Source organism: Paralichthys olivaceus, chromosome 2, assembly GCF_024713975.1.
Source record: "Paralichthys olivaceus isolate ysfri-2021 chromosome 2, ASM2471397v2, whole genome shotgun sequence".
Classification (NCBI taxonomy): Eukaryota; Metazoa; Chordata; class Actinopteri; order Pleuronectiformes; family Paralichthyidae; genus Paralichthys; species Paralichthys olivaceus.
The window spans coordinates 11587157-11607400 of record NC_091094.1 but is presented as its reverse complement, the minus strand read 5'-3'; the positions used below and the strand labels follow the sequence as shown (position 1 = coordinate 11607400).

The following is a 20244-nucleotide window of genomic DNA, read 5'->3' as shown; positions in this document are numbered from 1 at the left end:
TTATTTATCTTGTTTCCACTCGGTAATTACAGAGTGGGAACAATAATACATGATAATTATTATTTTGTGTTCACGAGATAAAAAGATATCATCTTTCTTGACTTCAGGGAACTCTCTCCTGTGATGGACAGAAGTGAGGAAGATTCCATGTGTAGCAGAACACATCAACAACAACAAACACAAAGATAGAACAAGTCCTTCCACACTATCATCAGTAAAAACCTCTTTTATTCAGTCTGTGTTCAAAAGTATTTCTGATATTCAGATTACAGGGCTGGAACTTGTACCCAGAAGGGGCGGGACGAGCTGCAGCCCCCCCGAGCCTCCTGATTGGTCAGCCTTGCTTGTCATGAGAGGTTCCGGATGTTCTGCGGCGCTAAGAGGAGCGTTTGTTTTCTGCTTCTCCTTCGTGACAGCTCGTGTGACACCGGGATGCCGACGAAAGTGAACGCAGCGAAGTAGACGTTCAACACGACGCTTTGACCGGGACAAGAAAAAGCGTAAGTTGGATAACGTGACTTCGTCTGTCTCGCGTTAGTTTAACCTCGGTTCGCTCCGGCGTCGCTCAGTGTTAAAGCCGAGGCCATGAAATCGATCTGTGTGTGTGTGTGTGTCGCTTTGCTAGCAGCCAGCGCTAACCATGTAAATACAGACAGCGCTCACTGAATTCACCGTCAAAACATCCGTGATGGTGCAAAAGTTAGATTTCCACATTGTTTGCTAACTAGCGCATCACCCACAGTTAGCTTCCTAAGTAAGTTAAGCCATGGATCAACACACGGTTAGCTCGGTAGCGCTGGGACAAATAGTTTCCTCCAACCGGCGATCGTGTATCTGTAGTGAGGCAATGAACCAGGCTGCTGGTTAAATTCCTCAGTCTGCATCTCCCATTTCTCTCCCCCTGTAACCGGTTATTCTCTGTCATCATGTGACCGTGCCACCGCTCCATAATGAGTGCTCCTATTCATATGAGACTTAAGATGCATGCTGTCCCAAGGTTCAGCTGCACTCACTGGAATGCATGAGTTTGTTTGGAACTGTCTGGTTATAGTATGTTTGTTTTGTTATCTGCAGCCTCTGGGATGGTATCATGGAGAGGGACAATCATCCAGAAGGAGAGACGCAGGGAGTGAAGATTTGCGATCCGCCCTCAGAGAGCAATCCTCCTGGTGAATGAATGATATCATCTCTGATTTAGAGATACTCTCAATTTTTTAGCTCTGTTTTTATTCATCAATTCATTTTATCGTTCTAGCCGACACCTTGGCGACTTCTCTCTCCCTCTTGGGGAATCACATGTTTCCTGAACCAGTGGAGAGAAATGACATTGCCACCGCTGACAAAGAGGAGCCGGCAGATTTGCACCTGCCAGATGTTACAGCACAAGAGCAGAGTGATGATGTGGAGTCCATTTCTAACCAGGACGAGAAACAGGAGACTGAGGAGACAGAAAACTCCGAACGATGTCCGGACAATGAATCCAACGAGACAGCTGAGCGTGTTTCTCAGGATGCCGCCACAGACAATAGCCAGAGCGATTCTGGGGAGTTTGTCGTTACAGTGCTGGCCAAGGCCAAGCTGGAGGAGCAAGGTATAGGTGTAAAGGGAAGGTCGTCACCCTTGATGGAGGCGGGCACCCAGGAGTCTCCTGCTTTCATGTCTCACCGTGATGAGGATGTGACATCTGACAGCTGGCGGCAGCACAGGAAGCATGTTTTTGTGCTAAGTGAAGCAGGCAAACCCATCTATTCCAGATATGGTAGTGAAGAGGCTCTTTCATCCACAATGGGAGTCATGATGGCGCTGGTGTCCTTTGTCCAAAGTGGAGATAATATCATCCGCTCAGTCTATTCAGGTGAGAGCATTAATGGGATTTTTACTCCCCCTACATGGCTTTTGTAATATGAGAATTTATTACATGAGCCTATATGAGAGTATGTGTAGACATTTTGCTGAGGACTGTGGGGCGGGGTGGTCAGTAAATGCGGTTGCTGTAACTCTGGCTTGCAATAAGTGCCAAGTTAATTATAACCATTTAACAAAACAATGTCTTAACCACAATGAGCAATGAGGAAATTAATGCATTTACAATATTGTTTAACATTCACTTTTTATTTATTAAAGATAAAAAGTATGGGAGAAGTTGTTGTTTGTTGACATACACTTGTTTTTTAAGAATTGTTCATATTTTGCTGATGTCTTTTCTTCCTCCCAACAGATAAGCACACCGTGGTGTTCTTGCAGAAAGGACCCCTCGTGCTCGTGTGCGTCTCCAACAGTCGTCAGTCCGAGGAGCAACTGCGAGGAGAGCTCCTCTACGTGTACTATCAGATCATCAGCATGCTCACCCAGGCCAGCATATCCCGCATCTTCGAACACAAGAAGAACTACGACCTGAGAAGACTCCTGGCAGGCTCTGAGAAAATCCTGGACGGCCTCCTCAACCTGGTAGATTCAGACCCCAGCTTCCTGCTAACAGCAATACATTGCTTACCCCTAGCCTCCTCTCTCAGGGACTCTCTCAGCCAGATCCTGCAGAAAGCGATAACGCACAATCTGGTTTTCTCCATCCTCGTTGCCAAGAACCAGCTGCTCACCATCGTACAAGAGAAGACCGTTATCGAGGACTCCAGGCTGGAGCCCGCCGACGTCCACCTCCTGCTCAACCTCATCGGAGCCTCCTCTGCCTTTCAGGCTGGGGAGATCTGGACTCCCATCTGCCTCCCGCTCTTTAACCCGGACTGTTACTTTTATGCATACATTTCTTACCTGGACCCTCCGGAATGCACTGTTTGTTTGCTGCTGCTCTCAACCGACAAGGAGGCTTTTTACGCTGTAGCTGAGTGCAAGAGGAAGATAGAGGAGGCCATGGTGGCTCAGAACTCGCTGAGCCTCATCGCCAAAGCCCAGTCATACAGCGTGAGCCAGGTGGGCGTCTCAGACCTCAGGCACTTCATGTACAAGCCCTTTGACGTGCCAGACACCTACCGCCAGCTCACTCAGTTCACCAGGTGTGTGTGTGTGTGTGTGTTTGTCATACGTTTACATGGACACCAATATACCGATATGAACAGGACACTGCCAAGCAAACTCTAAGAAAACAAATACAGCTTAGTGTGGTTGTTGTTTACAAGTGACAGTGTCCTGTTTGTTATATATGTATATTAAGTAGCTCAGAGGGTTTCTGACATCGGGCTTCCAGTTACAAGGGCACAGAGGAAAACTGAAAGAAATTTAAATTGTATTCCACTAATCCCACCATGCCATTTTGCTAATCTACTAATGAGCTGAGCTAATTCACAGGCAGCAGCCAACTGAACCTTGAAAACGAAGATGAAATTATGTAAATAATCATAATACTATACTTGAATGATAATGATGATGGTTTTATTTATTTAGTTCATTTTAAAAATAATGTGAAACAGCCCTAAGGTCTCTCTGTGTTTTTGTTTGTCAGAGATCTTCATTTAGCCTTTCCGTCTATAACCTTTTATTCTACTATTTGTTGTCGTATGCAGCCCAGAGATGGAGGCACCGTACAGCAGTGAAGATGAGAAAATGAGGCTTCTGGACCTTTATCGTTACATGCACAGCCGCATCCACAGCACTTCACGGCCGCTCAAGCTCATCTACCATGTCGCTGAGAGAGAAACTCTGTTAGCCTGGGTAAGTAGCTGTATTTGTGAACACATACTCAGTGTTGTTATAGACTTACTGTTGTCATAGACTTACTGTTGTTATAACAAGCTGCTCTTGGAGACTGTTTTTGTGTGTATTGGATTATCCTTTACATGGGTGTGTTTAAAAAGTTCAAGGGTTATCAGTTGCTCAGAAAGTAGACCTTAACCCCGCACCACATGTATTTGTACTCAAGAAACTGCCTAAATATGTGTACATGCACTGCAAAATTATACATAGATGCAGCAGGTCAGTAGTTGCATTTCCTTATTTTGGAAGCATGTCATACTTTCATACTTTAACTGTGGTAGCGGTATCTAATTCCTCGTTTCGCTTTTTGTTTTTCCCTATAGCCCAAATTGATGTGTTATAATGTTAAGTTTTCTCAGGCCAACAGTCTTGTTTTGCATTTCCCTTTAAAAAATAATTTGATTGAAATAGTCACTGATTAAATGTCTGACAGCCGACTAATCCATTACTTGAATAATAATCAGCCCTCCAGTTATTCAGTGATGGAGTTGCAATGAAAGCCACTTACAGCGATCAGGGTTACAGCAATTAACAACTTATATGGGTCAAAAAGGTTTAAATAATGATCTCATTAATGAAGCAGTCCTCTGATTGGTTGATTCTGTGCGAAAAGGCAAGGCTGTGTCAGGTGGTCTCCAGTGTATTTACACTTCTGGAGTCTACTTTGTGCTGGTTTCAGACAGTTTAATGCAAACTTTGGACTGGGTTATCTTGAACACAGGAATGTGAAATTGTCTATTTTCCTCTCTATGCTGCCACACTAATACTCGTCCTATCTGAATTCTTCCTCTTCCACAAGCTAAGTTGTAAAAAGCTAATTAGAAGAAACACTGTCAAGTTTGTACACAGCCAATAAATCAGCGTTCTCCACCAGAATCTAGTTTAAAAATTGTTGATTAGAGAAAGTGCGTTTCTTATTTGTAAGACAAGTAAGAAACCACTTTACTGGGTAGACTGTAACCCAGTTACTAACATTCATGTAGACACAGTGAGTCACAAACTGTTGCAGCTTCTTTTAACAACTGTTTCCCTCTCCACTGTAGGTCACAAGCAAATTCGAGCTGTACACATGCTTCAGTCCTCTGGTGACTAAGGCCTGTGCTATCACAGCTATCACTAAACTTCTGAGGTGGATTAAAAAGGAAGAGGAACGCCTCTTCATCAGATACCCCCCAAAGTATTCAACCACCCCAAACCCCAGCAAGAGCTCTCGAGGCGGCAAATCTGACCAGCAGGACTCCACGGACAACGGCTTCTTATCTCTTCTATAGGAGTCTCTCCACAATAGTTTCTACACTGGTTCCAAGATATTTTTGAACCCTGTTTTGACAGACTTGACAGACATTGACTACTGGAATCAAACACTACATTTTACACTATTTAAGAAAGAATGATATCTTTGAAACGAGTATTATTTCCGTACTTTAACAAGAAAGCATGTAACTGCATCATTGCTTTCGATACGAAACAGTCAGGGCAAAACAGGATTAGTATTTTAAATTGAACTGTGGTAGAATACAACTGCAATGATATTTAAATGTTTTTATATTGTTTTATTACTGCGACATGAGAGAAACCCTCCTCACGGACAGTGAATGTATCACGGAGACGACAGATCGTTCATATGCTATTAACGAGTCATTGTCTGTTTCTGGTGTAAGTTAAGATGAGGAGAAAATTGAACTTAAACTACCTTTCACAGACTAATTATCGCATGAAGTTTTTTTCATGACACAAAAACACTCTGACGTAACAAAAAAAAGCATATGCAAGAATGGAAGGTTTGCTGTGTTTGTGGGTTCAGAATAAACCTGAATAACGACTGGAACTGCCAGAACAGGGATGGGCCACTATGTGTCATAATGGGACATGAACACACAAACGCCCTCCATGAATCGGTGGCACATCCCTGTGACGGAGCTTGAAAACATGTTGTTTTATATCCCACTCAAATGAAAACAATCAGGTGTCATTCATGTTACATTTTGTGTAGAAAACAAGTAGGAAACCCCAGCCTGTTGAACCGTCATTTCCACAGTCAGTGTTTTCATTGATAGAAGTCGAACCTCGTCGGTCTGGAGATCATCTGTTAAGCTAAGAAGACGCCTCTGAGCTGGCACATTGTTTTTCTGCAGAAACGCCTAGTCAGCTGACACCTGGTACTTCTCTTTTTGGGTAATAGTTTTGTAAAGATGATCTATAAACAGTAGCCTCATCCTTTGTGTCCACTGAGGAGTTTCCTCTCAGTTCAAGTCTTAAAGAGTGTCTAGTATAATAAAATAAATCCCAGGTTGCACAAATGTACACGTGTCCTTATTAAGTAGAGATGTAATGAATATGTTTCATTTATTATCTATTAGAAAAATAAGAAAACATGATGTATCTTTTTTCTGGTGTGGAATTTATGTCACATGTGAGTTTCTCTGAAAAGATCAAATTAATTTGGTCCTAATTATAATCAGAGACAGTTGATTTTCAAATAATTGCTGGTGTAACCTAATAGTTCTCCTCAACAGGTAGTACTAATACAGGTAACCCCATAGGATCTTAAAACATTAAACTAGTATAGAGTCTATACCTCTGCCAAGGCCAAACAGTCCTTATCAAACCAAATTTAACAGCAGTAGATCGGCACCAAATTGCTCACACTCATAAATATCACTCCCCAAAACATGTCTGATATTTTAAAATCAAGATTCCTGAATTATTATCTGGAAAATCTGTGAAAACGTTAAAAAAAAAATCCTGATTCTGCCTCCTTATCCAGATCCACTTCAAATGTTTAAATTCTTCTCTGCCCCACACCGCATCCTTCCACCATCTGTTCAGCACCTTTTGCTAACAAACAAGCAAACGTTTCCTGTTGAATGATGAATTAATTCTTCATTGGTACAATTAATGTGACGTATTACAAAATAACAGACATTTCCTTTCTGATGAGAATGATTTGGTCACTAACATCAACAACACTTAACAACTCAGGAGCAGGGATAACATGGGCAGCTGCAAATCTAAAATCTGGAATTAGAGGCTCTGACACAAACAGCCAAACAATCCTGATACAGAAATGTGGATCATTTTTCCTTCTTGTCAAATCTTCTTGTACTCCAATTTTTTTTTCTAATGGTATCTCGACCTGAGGGACACCCAAGATGCTGCAGTGTGATGAATGACTCAAACAGATGCACATCATTCTTAAAAATAACATTCACACATGCATTTGTTGCAAACAGCATTTATTCTTGTATGAGAAAATATTGTCTCAGGCAGATTTATAGATCTTGCGGAACAACTCAAATGACAAGATCGAAAATCTCCTTTGCCACCCGAGGAAAAGATAAAACACCCTTTGTCGGCTGAGTGCAGTGTGACTGCAGCCCACAGAGCTCAGGTGTCACTTTTAGAGAATGTTCTGACATGTTGGTGATGACCGTCACTATTACAAAGAGCTACGTAGCATCATACATAAATCTTTTTTCAATATTACTTTTTAAATAACACTCTCGACTGCCACAAATTTATAAATTAAAATCTAAATTTTTTTTCTGCATTCCTTAAATTACTTCATGTAAGCCAATATAAACATACATTTACATATTTACAAAACTATACACATGCACCTTTACCACACTGAGACTGTATACATATATGTATATAGTGTACAAACACGCACGTTTGATGCCACAGCATCGGGCTCCAGGAGTCACCAATATATTTTTTTAAACAGTCTGATTGTGCTTTTCAAGTAATTTCAGCCAGATTTGCAAAATGAAACAATTGCAAGTTCTTCATTGGGTGATTGCAAAAGACTTTGTTAGGATAACCACAAATAATCAGCTTCACCTCCGTAGTGGCGTCGCATCTTAAATAACCAAGTAGCTGCACCAGGTTCTCCAACATTCTAGTATCAATATACAGTTTCACAATATGGAAAAATAAGTCAAAACCTCTCAAGTCCCACCCACAACACGTCATAGCTGGACTGCAAGTTCAAGAATGTTTGCACTGGGGGATATTTCACCAAAATGAACCTGTACGTCTAAGAACCTGAATCCATCTAATGTATCTGCAATTGTCAGTATTGTTGAGGAAAATGTGCAAACAACAAAAACTTATTGTAAGAGTTGAACCAGCCAGGCTTCACTTCAGATTTTAATTCAGGGTCAATACCAATTCTACAGTCTTAGCATACTTTTTAATATTCTACTTAAATTTTCTATTTTTTATTCTATTGGTCCTTCTATTTGCAGTACTTTTAATTTGATACGTCTCACAGAACACTCAGAGAGATTAAGCGTTCACTGTAAGTCCTGTACGAGTGTTTTCATTGTTTATATGAGCTGTGACAAAACCAGTAAAAGGACAAATTCAGAAATAAAAATAAATTAAAAATAACCTTAATTAAAACACTAAATACAGTATGACTCAATATAGGGATCATTTTAAGTATGGATGTCTCTCTTCTTTTTTTTTTAAAAAAGGTCCAGTGTGTAAGATTTAGGTGAAAGGATCTATTGGCAGAAATGTAATGTAGAATAATCCTCATGATGTTTTCACTAGTTCATTACATCTAAATTGTGTGAATTGTAGTTTTCTTTACCCCAGAAAAGACTCTTTATATTTAAATACTTTATATTTACATGGAGGGGACCCTCTCTACGGAGGCCGCCATGTTTTTTACATTAGTCCAGACTGAACAAACTAAAACCTTTTGAGTTTTTATACCAACTGAAGGTACCACAGGTTCTTTTTCATGTTTGGAAGGAGAGGGTGAGGTGAGGGGTGTTCAGCTGCAACATGCAACTTCAACACTAGATATCACTAAATTCTACACACTGTACCTTTAACATAAGGGGGTAAAAAGATAATAGAAGAGACAGAAGCACTACAGACGGACACATGTAGAGTCAACTTTGAAAGATTTCACCTCTAACCTATTTTCTGAAGAGCTTGTCATTGTAATGATCATTTTAAGGGAACTTGCCTTCCTTACAAGTTACCTTCATACAGTATAATTGTTTTTGAGAGTGTAACCTAAACAATAGTTTCGTTAAGTTTCCTGCTTTTTGCATCAATTTGAAAAATAATAACAATATTAAATATTATCTTAAATTATTTTTCAGTACCACTTAGACAACAAACCTTTAACATTTCATCCATAGAGTCCAGATATGACGTGAATATAAAGTGGGACTTTCACTCTTCAATAAACACAGTGACATTTCTATGGCAAGTACAATCTAAATACATATTGAATCTAGACAATCCCTTTGATGAGTAAATATTTACACTTCTCTTGACTCACTTTGGCCTAAAATAAAAACTTTATATGAACACATAGCAACAGTGGTTGTGTAAAACCTTTAAAAAAAAAAAAGTGAATAAACCAACAATTTCATCTACAAAATGTGTTCAAGCACTTTTTCTCTCCATTTTAAAAACCAGAGCATCAGTTTTATACAGAAAACCTTCAAATACCAAAAACTGTTGTTGAAACTGTTGATAATTGACTTTCTCACCCTTTAAGAGCACTGATGAAGCTTCTAAATGTATAACCAGGCAGCCTGTTTAAGATGATAAAAATGTTTCAGATAAAATTCATATAAAATTGGAGGGAGTGAAGTTAAGATTTCCTCTCACGTGGTTTAAATGTACTATGGCCCGGTCATACGCAGTGTGTACAGACTTGCGAACACTGGGTTTCTTGCCTTCCATTAAGCGCAACTTGTCTACAGTGTCATCCATCCCCAGCGGCAGTAGTTTGTCACGAGGGAGCCATTGCCTGAAAATTGTAAGGGACCATTTTCAAAGTGAGCAGGACAGGACTAGTCATGATTGTTGTGAAATTCAGCATGAGCTTTATCCTGCCTGTCGGAAACTTACCAAGTTCTTTTGGTGTCGAAGAAGAGCACCAAGAAAAGCTTCTCGCCTTCCTCCGTTTGTCTCCACTCACCCAGTTTAAGCACCTCCACAGGAGGCACTGGAATGGGGATGCCATTGTGAAGAAGCCCTTCCTGCGGCATGTCAGGGTCGACAATCTGTAAATCCAACAGTAAATTCTGTCAGTTACAGCACTTTGACAAATATGCCCTTATATAGTCAAAGAAAGGTGTTGTATGGAAACCTTTGAAAAAGATGAATTCATTCTCACCATTGCTGGATATGACGGATATCCTCTGCATTTGGCCCAAACTAGGTCCAGTGGTGCGAGCTCTGTCTCACTATCTAAAGACAGAAGTGTAGACTTTCCTGTGAACAGGATATTCCAATAGATCCAATTAATTTGTATTCATGACAGCTCTTGAGCCCAAACTGAAAACTGAACTACACTGAACTGGTCACCAAAATTATCAATTTTATTTCTAACTTGCAACCCTTGAAACTTTTTTTGTGTGTGTATATTTTAGCACTGCGCCTTCAATAAACACACAAAAACAGAGGCTTTTCACTGTAATTTGATTATCCTGTCTTGATACACACCAGACCCAGAGATGTCTCCATTCTCACTGCTCGGGACTTTAGCCAGTGCAGGTTTACCCCGACTACGTTTGGGTGGGGAGACACTACAGCTGTAAACAGTACGAGAGAGACAGAGAGAGAGAGAAGGTAAGAGAGGTAGAGGATTTTAACCTGTGATAATAAAAAAAAATGTAGGAACTAAGGGACATCAATGACAAATCAGAACGCAACAGTGATATTTCTCATCTCCAACTTATTAGTGAAATGTGAGGCTCTCTTGCTCCTAAATAGTCGCTATGTTCACCAGCTAGTTGCCATCTTCGTCCATCTAACGTGTGGTGCTAAGCTGATATTGTTCAGTGGGTTTTCTTTGAGTGTCACATAACAGTAAAGGGCCAGAAAACAAAAAAACAATCACTTGCTGTAACGCTCCATCGAGTAGCAGTCAGGTGTTATGTAGCTCTACCAAGGAGGTTGTGTTTCCACCCCTGTCCATTTATTTGTTAGTTAATTCAATACCAACAATTATGCATCTCTCCATACTCACTTTAATTTTTGGTCGTCATCATCATGGTCTGCAGAAATGTGTTTTCCATTTGTGAGACCTGGCACAAACACAAATGAAATCATGACTGACATGGACTCAAGAATCTTTTTCAGAATTGAAATGATATATTTTGTCACTACCTGCTTCTTTGGGTGGTGGAGGGAGTTTGTCTGCTTCTGTCTCTGGGCTGAAGCCTCTGGACCTCAGGTGGTGCGCAGAGGGAGAGGGAGGTGCAGGAGAGGGGTTTGGAGTGGGAGGTAAAGCAGTGATGTTTGTCACACTGGGTGATTTTGGACTAGCAGAGGTGCTCTCCAGGCCATTGGTTTTACTGTCAGCTGTTTTCCCATTCTGCTGCAGCGGGGACTTGTTCTTCGCCATCCGTGCCCCATTTTTAGCTTTCTTGAACAAAACAGATGTACGACGACCAACTCCAGCCAAAGGTAGAGTTGGGGGTGATCCCAGTGGCGTAGCCTCGTGAACGGCTTCTTGTTGTGAAGATGGCGTTTCACCGACCTCAGCCTCGTCTTCACCTTGGCTTTTGCTCCCACTGCGGGATGACCTCTGACGCTTGAAGGAGCGTCCGGGTGACCTTCGCCCTCCAGTTACAATTCCCAGTACAGGAGGCTCGAGAGGAGCATCTCCCGGCAGTGGTGATGACACCGGGCAAGTAAGTTCTAGCACAGGTGGAGAGTCATCTGGGTGGAAGAGAAATATATATATATCATATGTAGAATATGATTAGTTGACTTATCTTCCAAAAGTTACTGACAGGCTGTTTCTCTCTTTTTTAATCACTGTAATAGAATTTCTTTGGGTTTTTGTATAAAGTATAGACTTTTGAAGACATCACATTAGACTGAGGGAAATTATAATGGGAATTCTTAACTATTTCACATGTAATTGACAAAATGATTGATCATGAAACTTAAGCAGATTAATCAATAATAAAAAATATTTTAAGCCGCAGCACAAATGATAAATTATTTACAGTGAAGTTAAATTAGTTAAATCAAAAATTCTATTAAACTAAAGCAAGTGAATAATACATATTAAAAATCATTTTACCATTCCCAGAGTTTGACACTGTGGTCAAATGTCCATTATCCACAATATCCGTCTTCTCTGATTTCTTTTCTTTCTCCTCCACCTCCTCCTCCTCCTCCTCTTCATCTGGTACGTCCTCCTCCTTGTTATTACCATTCACACACTGAGTGTTTTGCTGCTGGTTCATTTTCTGTCTGAGAGTGTTGATCTCTCGGCGCAGCAGCCTGATTCGTTTGGTTCGGCCACCGCTGGTACGCATGGATGTAACCATGTCGAGTTTGTCCAGCAAGGCCTTTAGCTGCTCGTCTGTGCTTAAGTGCAGTCGGTTCTCTGGGTCCAGGAGAGGGTCCACTGAGGGGGGGAAAAAGATGAAATACATGAGGCATGTTGGTTAAATTAATTTAGAAAAATCTAGTTGCCATTCTTAACTCACCATCATCCCACGTACAGTGGTAGAAGCCATGTTTGTTTGGCGCCTCTGGGAGATGCATGCCAGTGTTGGGGTCGAGACCAATACTCTGAGACTGCCTGTGGGCGTGGCGGAGGACAGCTCCGCCCACCTCCCGCAGCTGTAAAGCCGTCTTGTGAAACATGGTGTCCTTGGAGTTGTACTTGAGGCAGTTTGAAATCATGAGTTCAAAGTCCCTCTCCAGGTCCGTGATGGAGCAGTAGCCGTGTCCCTCCAGTTTGGTGCGCATGGTGGAGAAGTCCATGGGTTGGGAAACAAACTCCAAGTAATCTGGGACCTCAGTGAATGATTATAATCAGGATATTAGTGGAGGCATAATAAAGCTAAAGTAAATATGCTGCTGAGTGAAAAATGTATATTTATGAAATGATTTATCAAACTGCACCAACCTCTGAAAGATTAACGGGCTGAGAGAAGATTTTGTCTGTGTCCTTCTCTTGCAGTTGGTCCAAGGTGGATCTGAGAAGCATCAGCGCTGGGGTCAACTTCAGCTCAAGGGCAGCCTGCTGAATTTTCATCTGGAGAGAGATGATGTGATTACACAGGGGGGAGCAGAGGAAAGACAAGGTCACTCTTAAGGGGTTCAAATGAATGACGAATACTGAGGAGAACCGAGAATACAGCGGCCTCTAACATTTATTGTCATTGTGAATTCATCTGCCTGTTGTTTACTCAATTAAATGAGTCATCATTTTGTTCATAAAAGCCCTCCAAAATATCTTAAAGCCCAAGGTAACATCTTTAGCTCTAAACAATTTTGTTTTGCAAGATAGTCAATCTCAATGATTTTCATAGATGACTCATTAGTCACATTCGATCAGTGGCAATCAATTGACCAGACCCATTTTCAGATTTCACTTATGAAAAACATAGAAGGAGATAGTCAGTGTCTGTGTCACAACAACAGGGAAATGTCAAGGATGTTCAGACGAGGGCTGCTGGCTGGGTCGTGCATGCAGGAGGAAGGCATGTTATAATCAGCCCTGATACTGATGGTGCCCAATTGTTCCCGGTCTCTCTCTCTCTCCCCACCTCATCTCTCTCTTCTCTCCCCCAAATTCCACCCATTTCTCCTTTCCTCCCCCCTTCCTTTTCTTTCCTCATCCCAACCGGTCGAGGCAGATGACCGCCCACATTGAGCCTGGTTCTGCCAGAGGTTTCTCCCTGTTAATGAGGGAGTTTTTCCTCTCCACAGTCGCCTGTGCTTGCTCATTGTGGGAACTGTTGTGTTTCTCTATGTTAATATTGTTTTATGGTCTTGACCTTTAAATGTAAAGTGCCTTGAGATAATGTAAATTATGAATTGGCGCTATATAAATAAAATTGAATTGAAAATTGAATTGAATAAAACTTCTGCTGCATTTTTGTTTCCCAATTGTCTTTCCAAATTGACTTAGTTGTTCTACGTGAATGGCAACTCTTTTTTGAACCTGAGATATTTGTACTCTTCCAGTTTTGTGTCAAATCACGTCTCGCAACGTCATCTACATGCTCACTCAGACATTTTCCTGCTTTATGGGCTCATTCAGACATGTTTTACCAGGGGGACTGTCGGGAAAAGTTTCTAAAAATATCTAGAGTAACTGACCCGGGCATTTATGTTTTCAGATACAGCCCCTTTGGAAATTTTCAGGAAAATGTCAGGAGTTAAGTGCATTTCTTAATTGTTGCAGCGCTAACAGATGTTTGTGAGTGCCAATGCTGACAGGAGTGTTATAAAAGTGCCCTAAATAATTATAGCATGTCTCGAGCCTTCATGCTTCCTCTGTTCTCGCACCTGTTCTCTCTTTAGCCTCTCTCTCTTGCGAATCAGCTCCACCAGAAGTCTGGCTCTTTCCAGGTCCTGCCTCAACTTTTGCCAGTATCGAAGCTCCTCTCTTGCAGCAGACAGCTTTTCGTCAGGCTCCCTCTGGACATAAAGGAATGAGGACAAAGAGATCAGGCTTCAGATTCAGAATAGATTCACTGAAAGCTATTACAATGACCATTTTATTTTACCATCTAAAACACTGTGGTTAAATCCGGTTTTACCTGCATTTGTTGGTTAAAACAGCATCACTGGGCATTGTAAATGAGTGGAGAATAGATTAAAGGACAAATGTGTAGGATTTAACTGAGGGGGCAGTCCAGCAGTCACAACCCCACATGGGTGCTATGCGCACGTAGTATGCCAGCTGTCAAAGTGAATATCAAAAGGTAGTAAAAATATATCTAACTTAATTTTTAAGATTAGATGGTTAAATCTACCCTTCTCCTCTTTGTATTTCTCTTCTCACCCTTCTTTTCTCTCTTATCTGCAGCTGCATAGACTTGGTCACCTTGACCATGACTTAACTTCCTGTCTCTGTTACTTCAAATTGTGTGACAGTGAGAGGACTACAGCAAAGAGAGAGCAGTGAAGGCTTGTGTGGAAGTTTGCCATCTATTTGAATCAGCTATGGTGAAGTGTGATGTCTGGGCTTATGCTTGAATTCAGAGTGTGAGTTTACAAACATGGTGTGATGGTGTGCCATGACTAACTGTGTTCTGAACAGATTTGATGCGTTATCAGAAATCCTGACATTCTATTGTTCCTAAATGCACACCAAAATGTGCAAGACCGGGAGGCGGAGGGGTGAGTCCAGAGGGCCAGTGATATGCAAAGGTTTTCCTGCCTGCCTGCCAAGGATAGTAAAAACAATGTATTGATTTACTGCCACAGATTTGGTAGGACTTTTGCAGTGCTAGCTTGTGTGTGAGAGTGGCCGTGTAGCATAGAGGAGCAACGCAAAAATCGGAGAAAATGTTACAAAGGCCCTATTCAGACCTGGTATTGACAACCATTTTGACTGATCCAATCACAAGCGGACAGCTCATAACACATGAGTTCACAACTGACAATAGAATATGTCTCCATGCGTCTCTAGTGACACCTTGTGATCGCATCTCACTTCTCTGCTTCCTATACAAATACACATGCACAGCATTTCTGATTTTGTTTTCAGCAACTTTAACTATAGCCCTGTTCAGACAAACTAAAAAATCGTTTCATGCGTAATATCACATGATAACAAAACTACCAAAAGCACAATGTAACAATATAACTGTGCTACAACTGCACCTTTAAGTAATAATCTCTCTCCTCACCTGTTCTGTTGTCTTCTGGGTCTGCAGATGAGAGTGAAGTCGGCGTATTAAAGGCATCCCATTCCGCGACTGACGTTTCAGTAACCAGTAGTTATGAAGCCTCTGCATGAACTGATTCTTTCTCTGGACTTCAACTCCTGTGCAGATCTTGTTCAGTCTGTGGAGATGTAACAGTTGCATATTAAAACCTATGTGGCAACACTGGTGGTCATAACGCTAAACTGAGATGACGTGAATCAAAATATTAATTAATGTCAGTAAAAATACTCACAGACATTAAAAAATGCCAGGTAACATGAATTCTCAAAAATGTGTAAATTTCTCACCTGTGAGAAGGGATCTGAGGCACGAGCAGCACAGGCACATTTGAGCGACGTGTTGACCGACCAGACTTTTTTGTATTCTTCTTCTTCTGGCCTTTGGTAGCCTTCTTGTTCGTCGGTGACGGGGGGCTCTGAGTATATGACCTTTGACCCCGGTTCCCTCGGCCCCCCACCAGTCTTCCTTCAACCGACTCGTCTCCTGACCCATCCCGCCGAAACCCGACGGGCGAGTGATGCTCACAGAAAGCAGTCTTCTTCACAGAGAAGGTGGTACCATTGATGCCCGTCTCACGGACTGGGTCTATTTTCATAAAGAGGCCGGCCTTCTGGGCACAGGTAACGTGAAAGGCCCTGTAACAGTTGGCTTTGTGGCACTGAATGGACGCTCCTCTGCCTTTCTGCTTGCACAGATAGCAGGTGAGCTTCCAGCGAGCAGTAGGGATGTTTTTGACACCCTCAACAGGCTCTAAAAACACTGTGTTGGCAAAGCACACCTCTGGGATCCATATGGCACAGACAACGTGGGCCCAACGCCCATCACTCGTCTGTTTGAAGGCACCTCCTCGGTTGGGACAGAGCACACAGTCTACAGGACGGGAAGGGGACTGCAGGCAGCAGCGGCACAGCCACTGGCCTTCTGGTACGTAGGGCACACCGTAACACTCCTGGTGGACGGCCAAGTTGCAGATGTCACAGAACAGGATGACGTTACTGTTGAGACACTCGTCATCCAGGCAGACGCAGCAGAAGGCATCCTCATCAACTGCACTCTGGGACAGAGCTTGGTTGCGGGACTCCAGGATTGACTCCCTCTCCAGACGGTCGATCAGCAGCTCAAACGTATCTGGAGGTACTGAGGCGTGACCGTCACACACCCTCTTTTGGTTCACCATCTCCAACCAGGCCAGGTCTTCCTCGTCCATGTCATACTCAGCCACACTGTCCTGTTCCTCTAATGACTTCTCTATGAAACGGTAATACGCTGCTGGGAGAGGAGGTGCCTCCGAGGGGTTAACTGAACTCAGCACACGGAAGGTGGGCTCAGGTAGAGGGCTTTGGTTGGATGGGTGCTGGAGGGAATTGGTAGCTCCTGTGTGCTGCTGGGAGCCAGACCGTTGGTTCTGGTGAGTTGTATTTTTACCGCTCTTCTTGCTCTTACTGTTTGAGGGTTTCTTCCATGACCTGGTTTTACTCTGCATTTGCTCACTGTTCTCCTTATTACTGTTGCACTCAGTAATGTCCTGGGCTGTCATCTCATCCTCGGTTATAACTGGCAGAGGATCTGTGATGTGAATCCGATGGAGTCTCCCTTCTAGGTCCACCTCCACTATTTTCTGAGCCTGAGCATATGTCAAAGTCTCCCTGGATGGAGAGAGCTGCAGTCTGTAGGGCGAGGGGGGTCGTAGCTGGACAGACGACCCCCTGCCCCTTCCTCTCCCTCTACCTCGACCCCTACCCATGTTGAGTCCGCGAACAACTGTCTCACATTCCCACCGGCTCACCTTCCGCATGGGAGTTTACACCAGCTCCCTGGCAAATGAGAAGGAAAAATATTTTATGTAGTGACTTTGTGGAAAACAGTTTCTGTAATGTAAAAGTGACATTATAAAAACTTAATTAGAAACCAGCAGAACTGTAATCTTTGTAGCAAGAATCACATTTTGGTTGTAAATTGTAAATAATGAGGAAAACGTAGTTGGCAAAAAATATATTCAAACTGTCCCCCTTGTGTATGTGAAAGCTTATTCTGGTATTACAGATATAGCTAATATAGGGAGCTTTTATATTTTTAAAGTATATGTTCATATAAACTCACATGTAATCATGGTCATGACTCAATACCACATTTTGCTGAATTTACTTGGGCAGGTTATTATTGTTCTCTTTTCGCTATCATTAATGTTTCAATTACTTATGTGCACTATTTATGAAGTCATCATTATTGTTACCATAATCAATGCTACTGAGGTCAAAGAGAGAAGCTAGTGATTCAAATGTTGCAATTATAACATGTTGACTTAATCAAATCATTATTTGTAAACTACAAATTATATTATATCATGCCTGAAATTGTTTTATATTATTCTAAGGGCCTAAAATCAAGTAATTGCTTAACCAGATGTATCTTATTCCTGCACTGCTGCTGAAAAGTGACATGTGATTGAACAATATTGACAAGACGTATTAATTTGTGTTATTCCTGGACACGAGGGGGTCAACTGCGGTGCCTCTGTAATAAAAACACAGCCTGTTACCTCAAGTACTCTTTCTGCACAAACACAGCTACAGTCATTTGCACTGCTTGCGTTCGTGCAGCTCAGCTCTCCCCCCATTGGTCCGTCGGGAAGTCTGTAACGCTGCCACATTTCTCCGGAGCAAATCAAACAGCAGCATCCTCTATTTGTTCCCGCCCCTGTTGCTGTGCGTAGTTCGGTTGCAGAGCGCTAAATACCAACCCGAGTATCTAACATCTGTCAGCCATTTTAGGCTCACAACAGTACAGACAACGTTTGTACTGCAAGTTGATTAGCAGCCCAATTACAAATGCTACACGCAGCCAGAGAGCAGCTCCACACTGTGCACGGTGAACCCCGCGCAGATATTAACCGCACATACACGTCAGGTCCCCGCACTGACGATGTGCAGCGTGTCGGGCTTTGCTTTGTGCTGTGAGTCCTGCGAAAAGACGACGGTCTCCGGCCGATGTGATAACGTTACTCGGTCGGACAGGACAAACTGAAGTCGTGAAACAAAACGGCTGAATTCCCGAGCAAAGCTGAAGTGACAATAAAACACCAGAGTGGTTTTTACCTTGTGACACGGTCCTCGGCGGTGCGAGTGGCGAAGTGAACTCCTGCACTTAGCTTAATGTCAGCTAGAGAGACGCGACAGCCGAGGCGGACATGCTAGCCGTTAGCTTAGCTAGCCGGTCATTTCGGGAGCGACGGCGTCATCTTCAGCGCCCCACTCCTCCGCCTTGACTCCGGCCACACACCCGGAGTCGAGTCGGTGTCATGGCTGTGATTTCCACCTTTCAAATGATGCCGGTGGTCAACTTGTGGGCAGCAAAATCCCGAAGATATCGAATTAATGGACCTTGGATGAGGCTAAATATTCAGTCAAGATGGCTTGAAAAATACGCCCCTTCAGAGAAAAAAACACCTCGGCCAATAGTAGGCCGCCGCCTCTCAGCGCAGGCAACGCGCACCGAGCTGTGATTGGTTAAAGCCTTAAACCGAAGTCATCGCACCCGGTTTGGAATTCATCAGAGAAACATGCGAGGAGAAAAGCAACGGTGCATATATTCCGCGCCCTGTGGCTCCACCATCATTTCGCTCAGACTCCATATTGTACCTGTTAGCACCTGTGAGGGGAACATGTGACATTATGTCAAACTTAGAGCTCATAAGATCGAGCTTCCACGGGTCATAACTACATCATATTCATACAATAATCATCAGATGCCAGTGCTTTTAATTTTATTTTATTTAACTCTTAAATTCTTCCATAATATTTATTACCCTATATTGAGATCCAAAGCATGTTGCTGCTAAATCATTTTCATTATTATTTAATGTATTTTAATAATTATTATTTTCTAATAATTATTATTTTCTCAACCAATTGATTGTTTTTTTCAGAAAATATTAAAAAAAGACCTGTTGTTAATCCTCAGAGCCCAAAGTAAAATGTTCAAATAGTTCGTTGGGCAACTAGTCAAAAACACAAAGATATAAATATATTTGCTATTGCAAAGAAAGCAAGTTCTTATTTCCTCAATTTAGGTCCTAAAAGCAGAGAATTTATGGTGGTTTTGCTCGAAAATGACTATTGGTCTATCGGTTAACTAACCAATTAGTAGACTAACCTCTTGTCCACTTGCTAGTTTGTCTGAAGCCTGTAGTCATATGCTTTCACCTGTGTATGGAGTTTTAACTCTCTCAGTTATAATAGAAGGTAATCTGTTGGATCTATATCAACCTAGTAGTTGCATGGATGTGATGACAGCCACTTGCCTCACTACAGATCCATCTCCGTCAGCTGATGAAGCTGTAAGCTATAAGTTTGTCACTGCATTTATGGACACACAGAGAGCCTGTGTAAACTTAAGTTACATTTATGAACTAACCTGACATGTAAAATTGATTTGCATTGTTAACTTTTACTATGTTACATCATCACAATGAGATCATGTCCCAGTCTCAGTAGGATTTCTGGGAATTTTAACAGGCTTACAGGATGAGGTCAAAGTCTCTTTAAAGGTGGATTTAATGAAATAATAATAAAACAACAAATTAAATGTATATGTGTAGGTGATTTAATGTTTGTGTGCAGAATCCATTGAAAAAGAGTTGAGATCATAAACATCTACAAAAAAGCCCAACTGATCAGTTAAACCAGTAATAAAATATACACATTCACATTCATTCCTTATACTTCCTAACCCTAACCCTAACCCTTTAATGAGTTGATAAAAACAATCTTCCACTAGAGTAACTACAGTTTATTTTCTGACCTCATGGTTCAGTATCTCTAGATTTGATAGCAGGATGTTGTGGGTGTGAGGC

At 42.0% G+C, this 20244-nt stretch overlaps 2 protein-coding genes across 5 annotated transcripts; one reads left to right on the top strand and one right to left on the bottom strand.

Moving 5' to 3' along the window:
• Positions 1–340: 340 nt before the first annotated feature.
• Positions 341–6008, top strand: mon1bb (MON1 secretory trafficking family member Bb). Its single transcript, XM_020101706.2, has 6 exons — positions 341–500; positions 1075–1169; positions 1256–1855; positions 2219–3011; positions 3519–3666; positions 4752–6008. Exons 2-6 carry the CDS (start codon positions 1091–1093, stop codon positions 4977–4979), a joined length of 1848 nt encoding a protein of 615 aa, XP_019957265.1. The 5' UTR covers positions 341–500; positions 1075–1090; the 3' UTR covers positions 4980–6008.
• A 919-nt stretch (positions 6009–6927) lies between these two features.
• On the bottom strand, positions 6928–19221 carry brpf3a (bromodomain and PHD finger containing, 3a). 4 transcript variants are annotated; one of them, XM_069535782.1, is made up of 13 exons: positions 18488–19221; positions 15680–17206; positions 15354–15510; positions 14005–14136; positions 12617–12745; positions 12207–12504; positions 11780–12109; positions 10855–11409; positions 10715–10772; positions 10189–10277; positions 9860–9957; positions 9592–9746; positions 6928–9490 (listed from the first exon to the last, which is right to left on the bottom strand). In XM_069535782.1, the coding sequence occupies exons 2-13, from the start codon at positions 17185–17187 to the stop codon at positions 9307–9309; spliced, it is 3693 nt and encodes a 1230-aa protein (XP_069391883.1). In that variant the 5' UTR covers positions 17188–17206; positions 18488–19221; the 3' UTR covers positions 6928–9306. The 4 variants fall into 4 exon arrangements, with proteins under 4 accessions (XP_069391883.1, XP_019957214.2, XP_019957215.2 ...); XM_020101655.2 differs by having other exon boundaries at positions 12192–12504; positions 18488–19218; XM_020101656.2 differs by having other exon boundaries at positions 9860–9933; positions 12192–12504; positions 18488–19216.
• Between the last annotated feature and the right edge of the window lie 1023 nt (positions 19222–20244).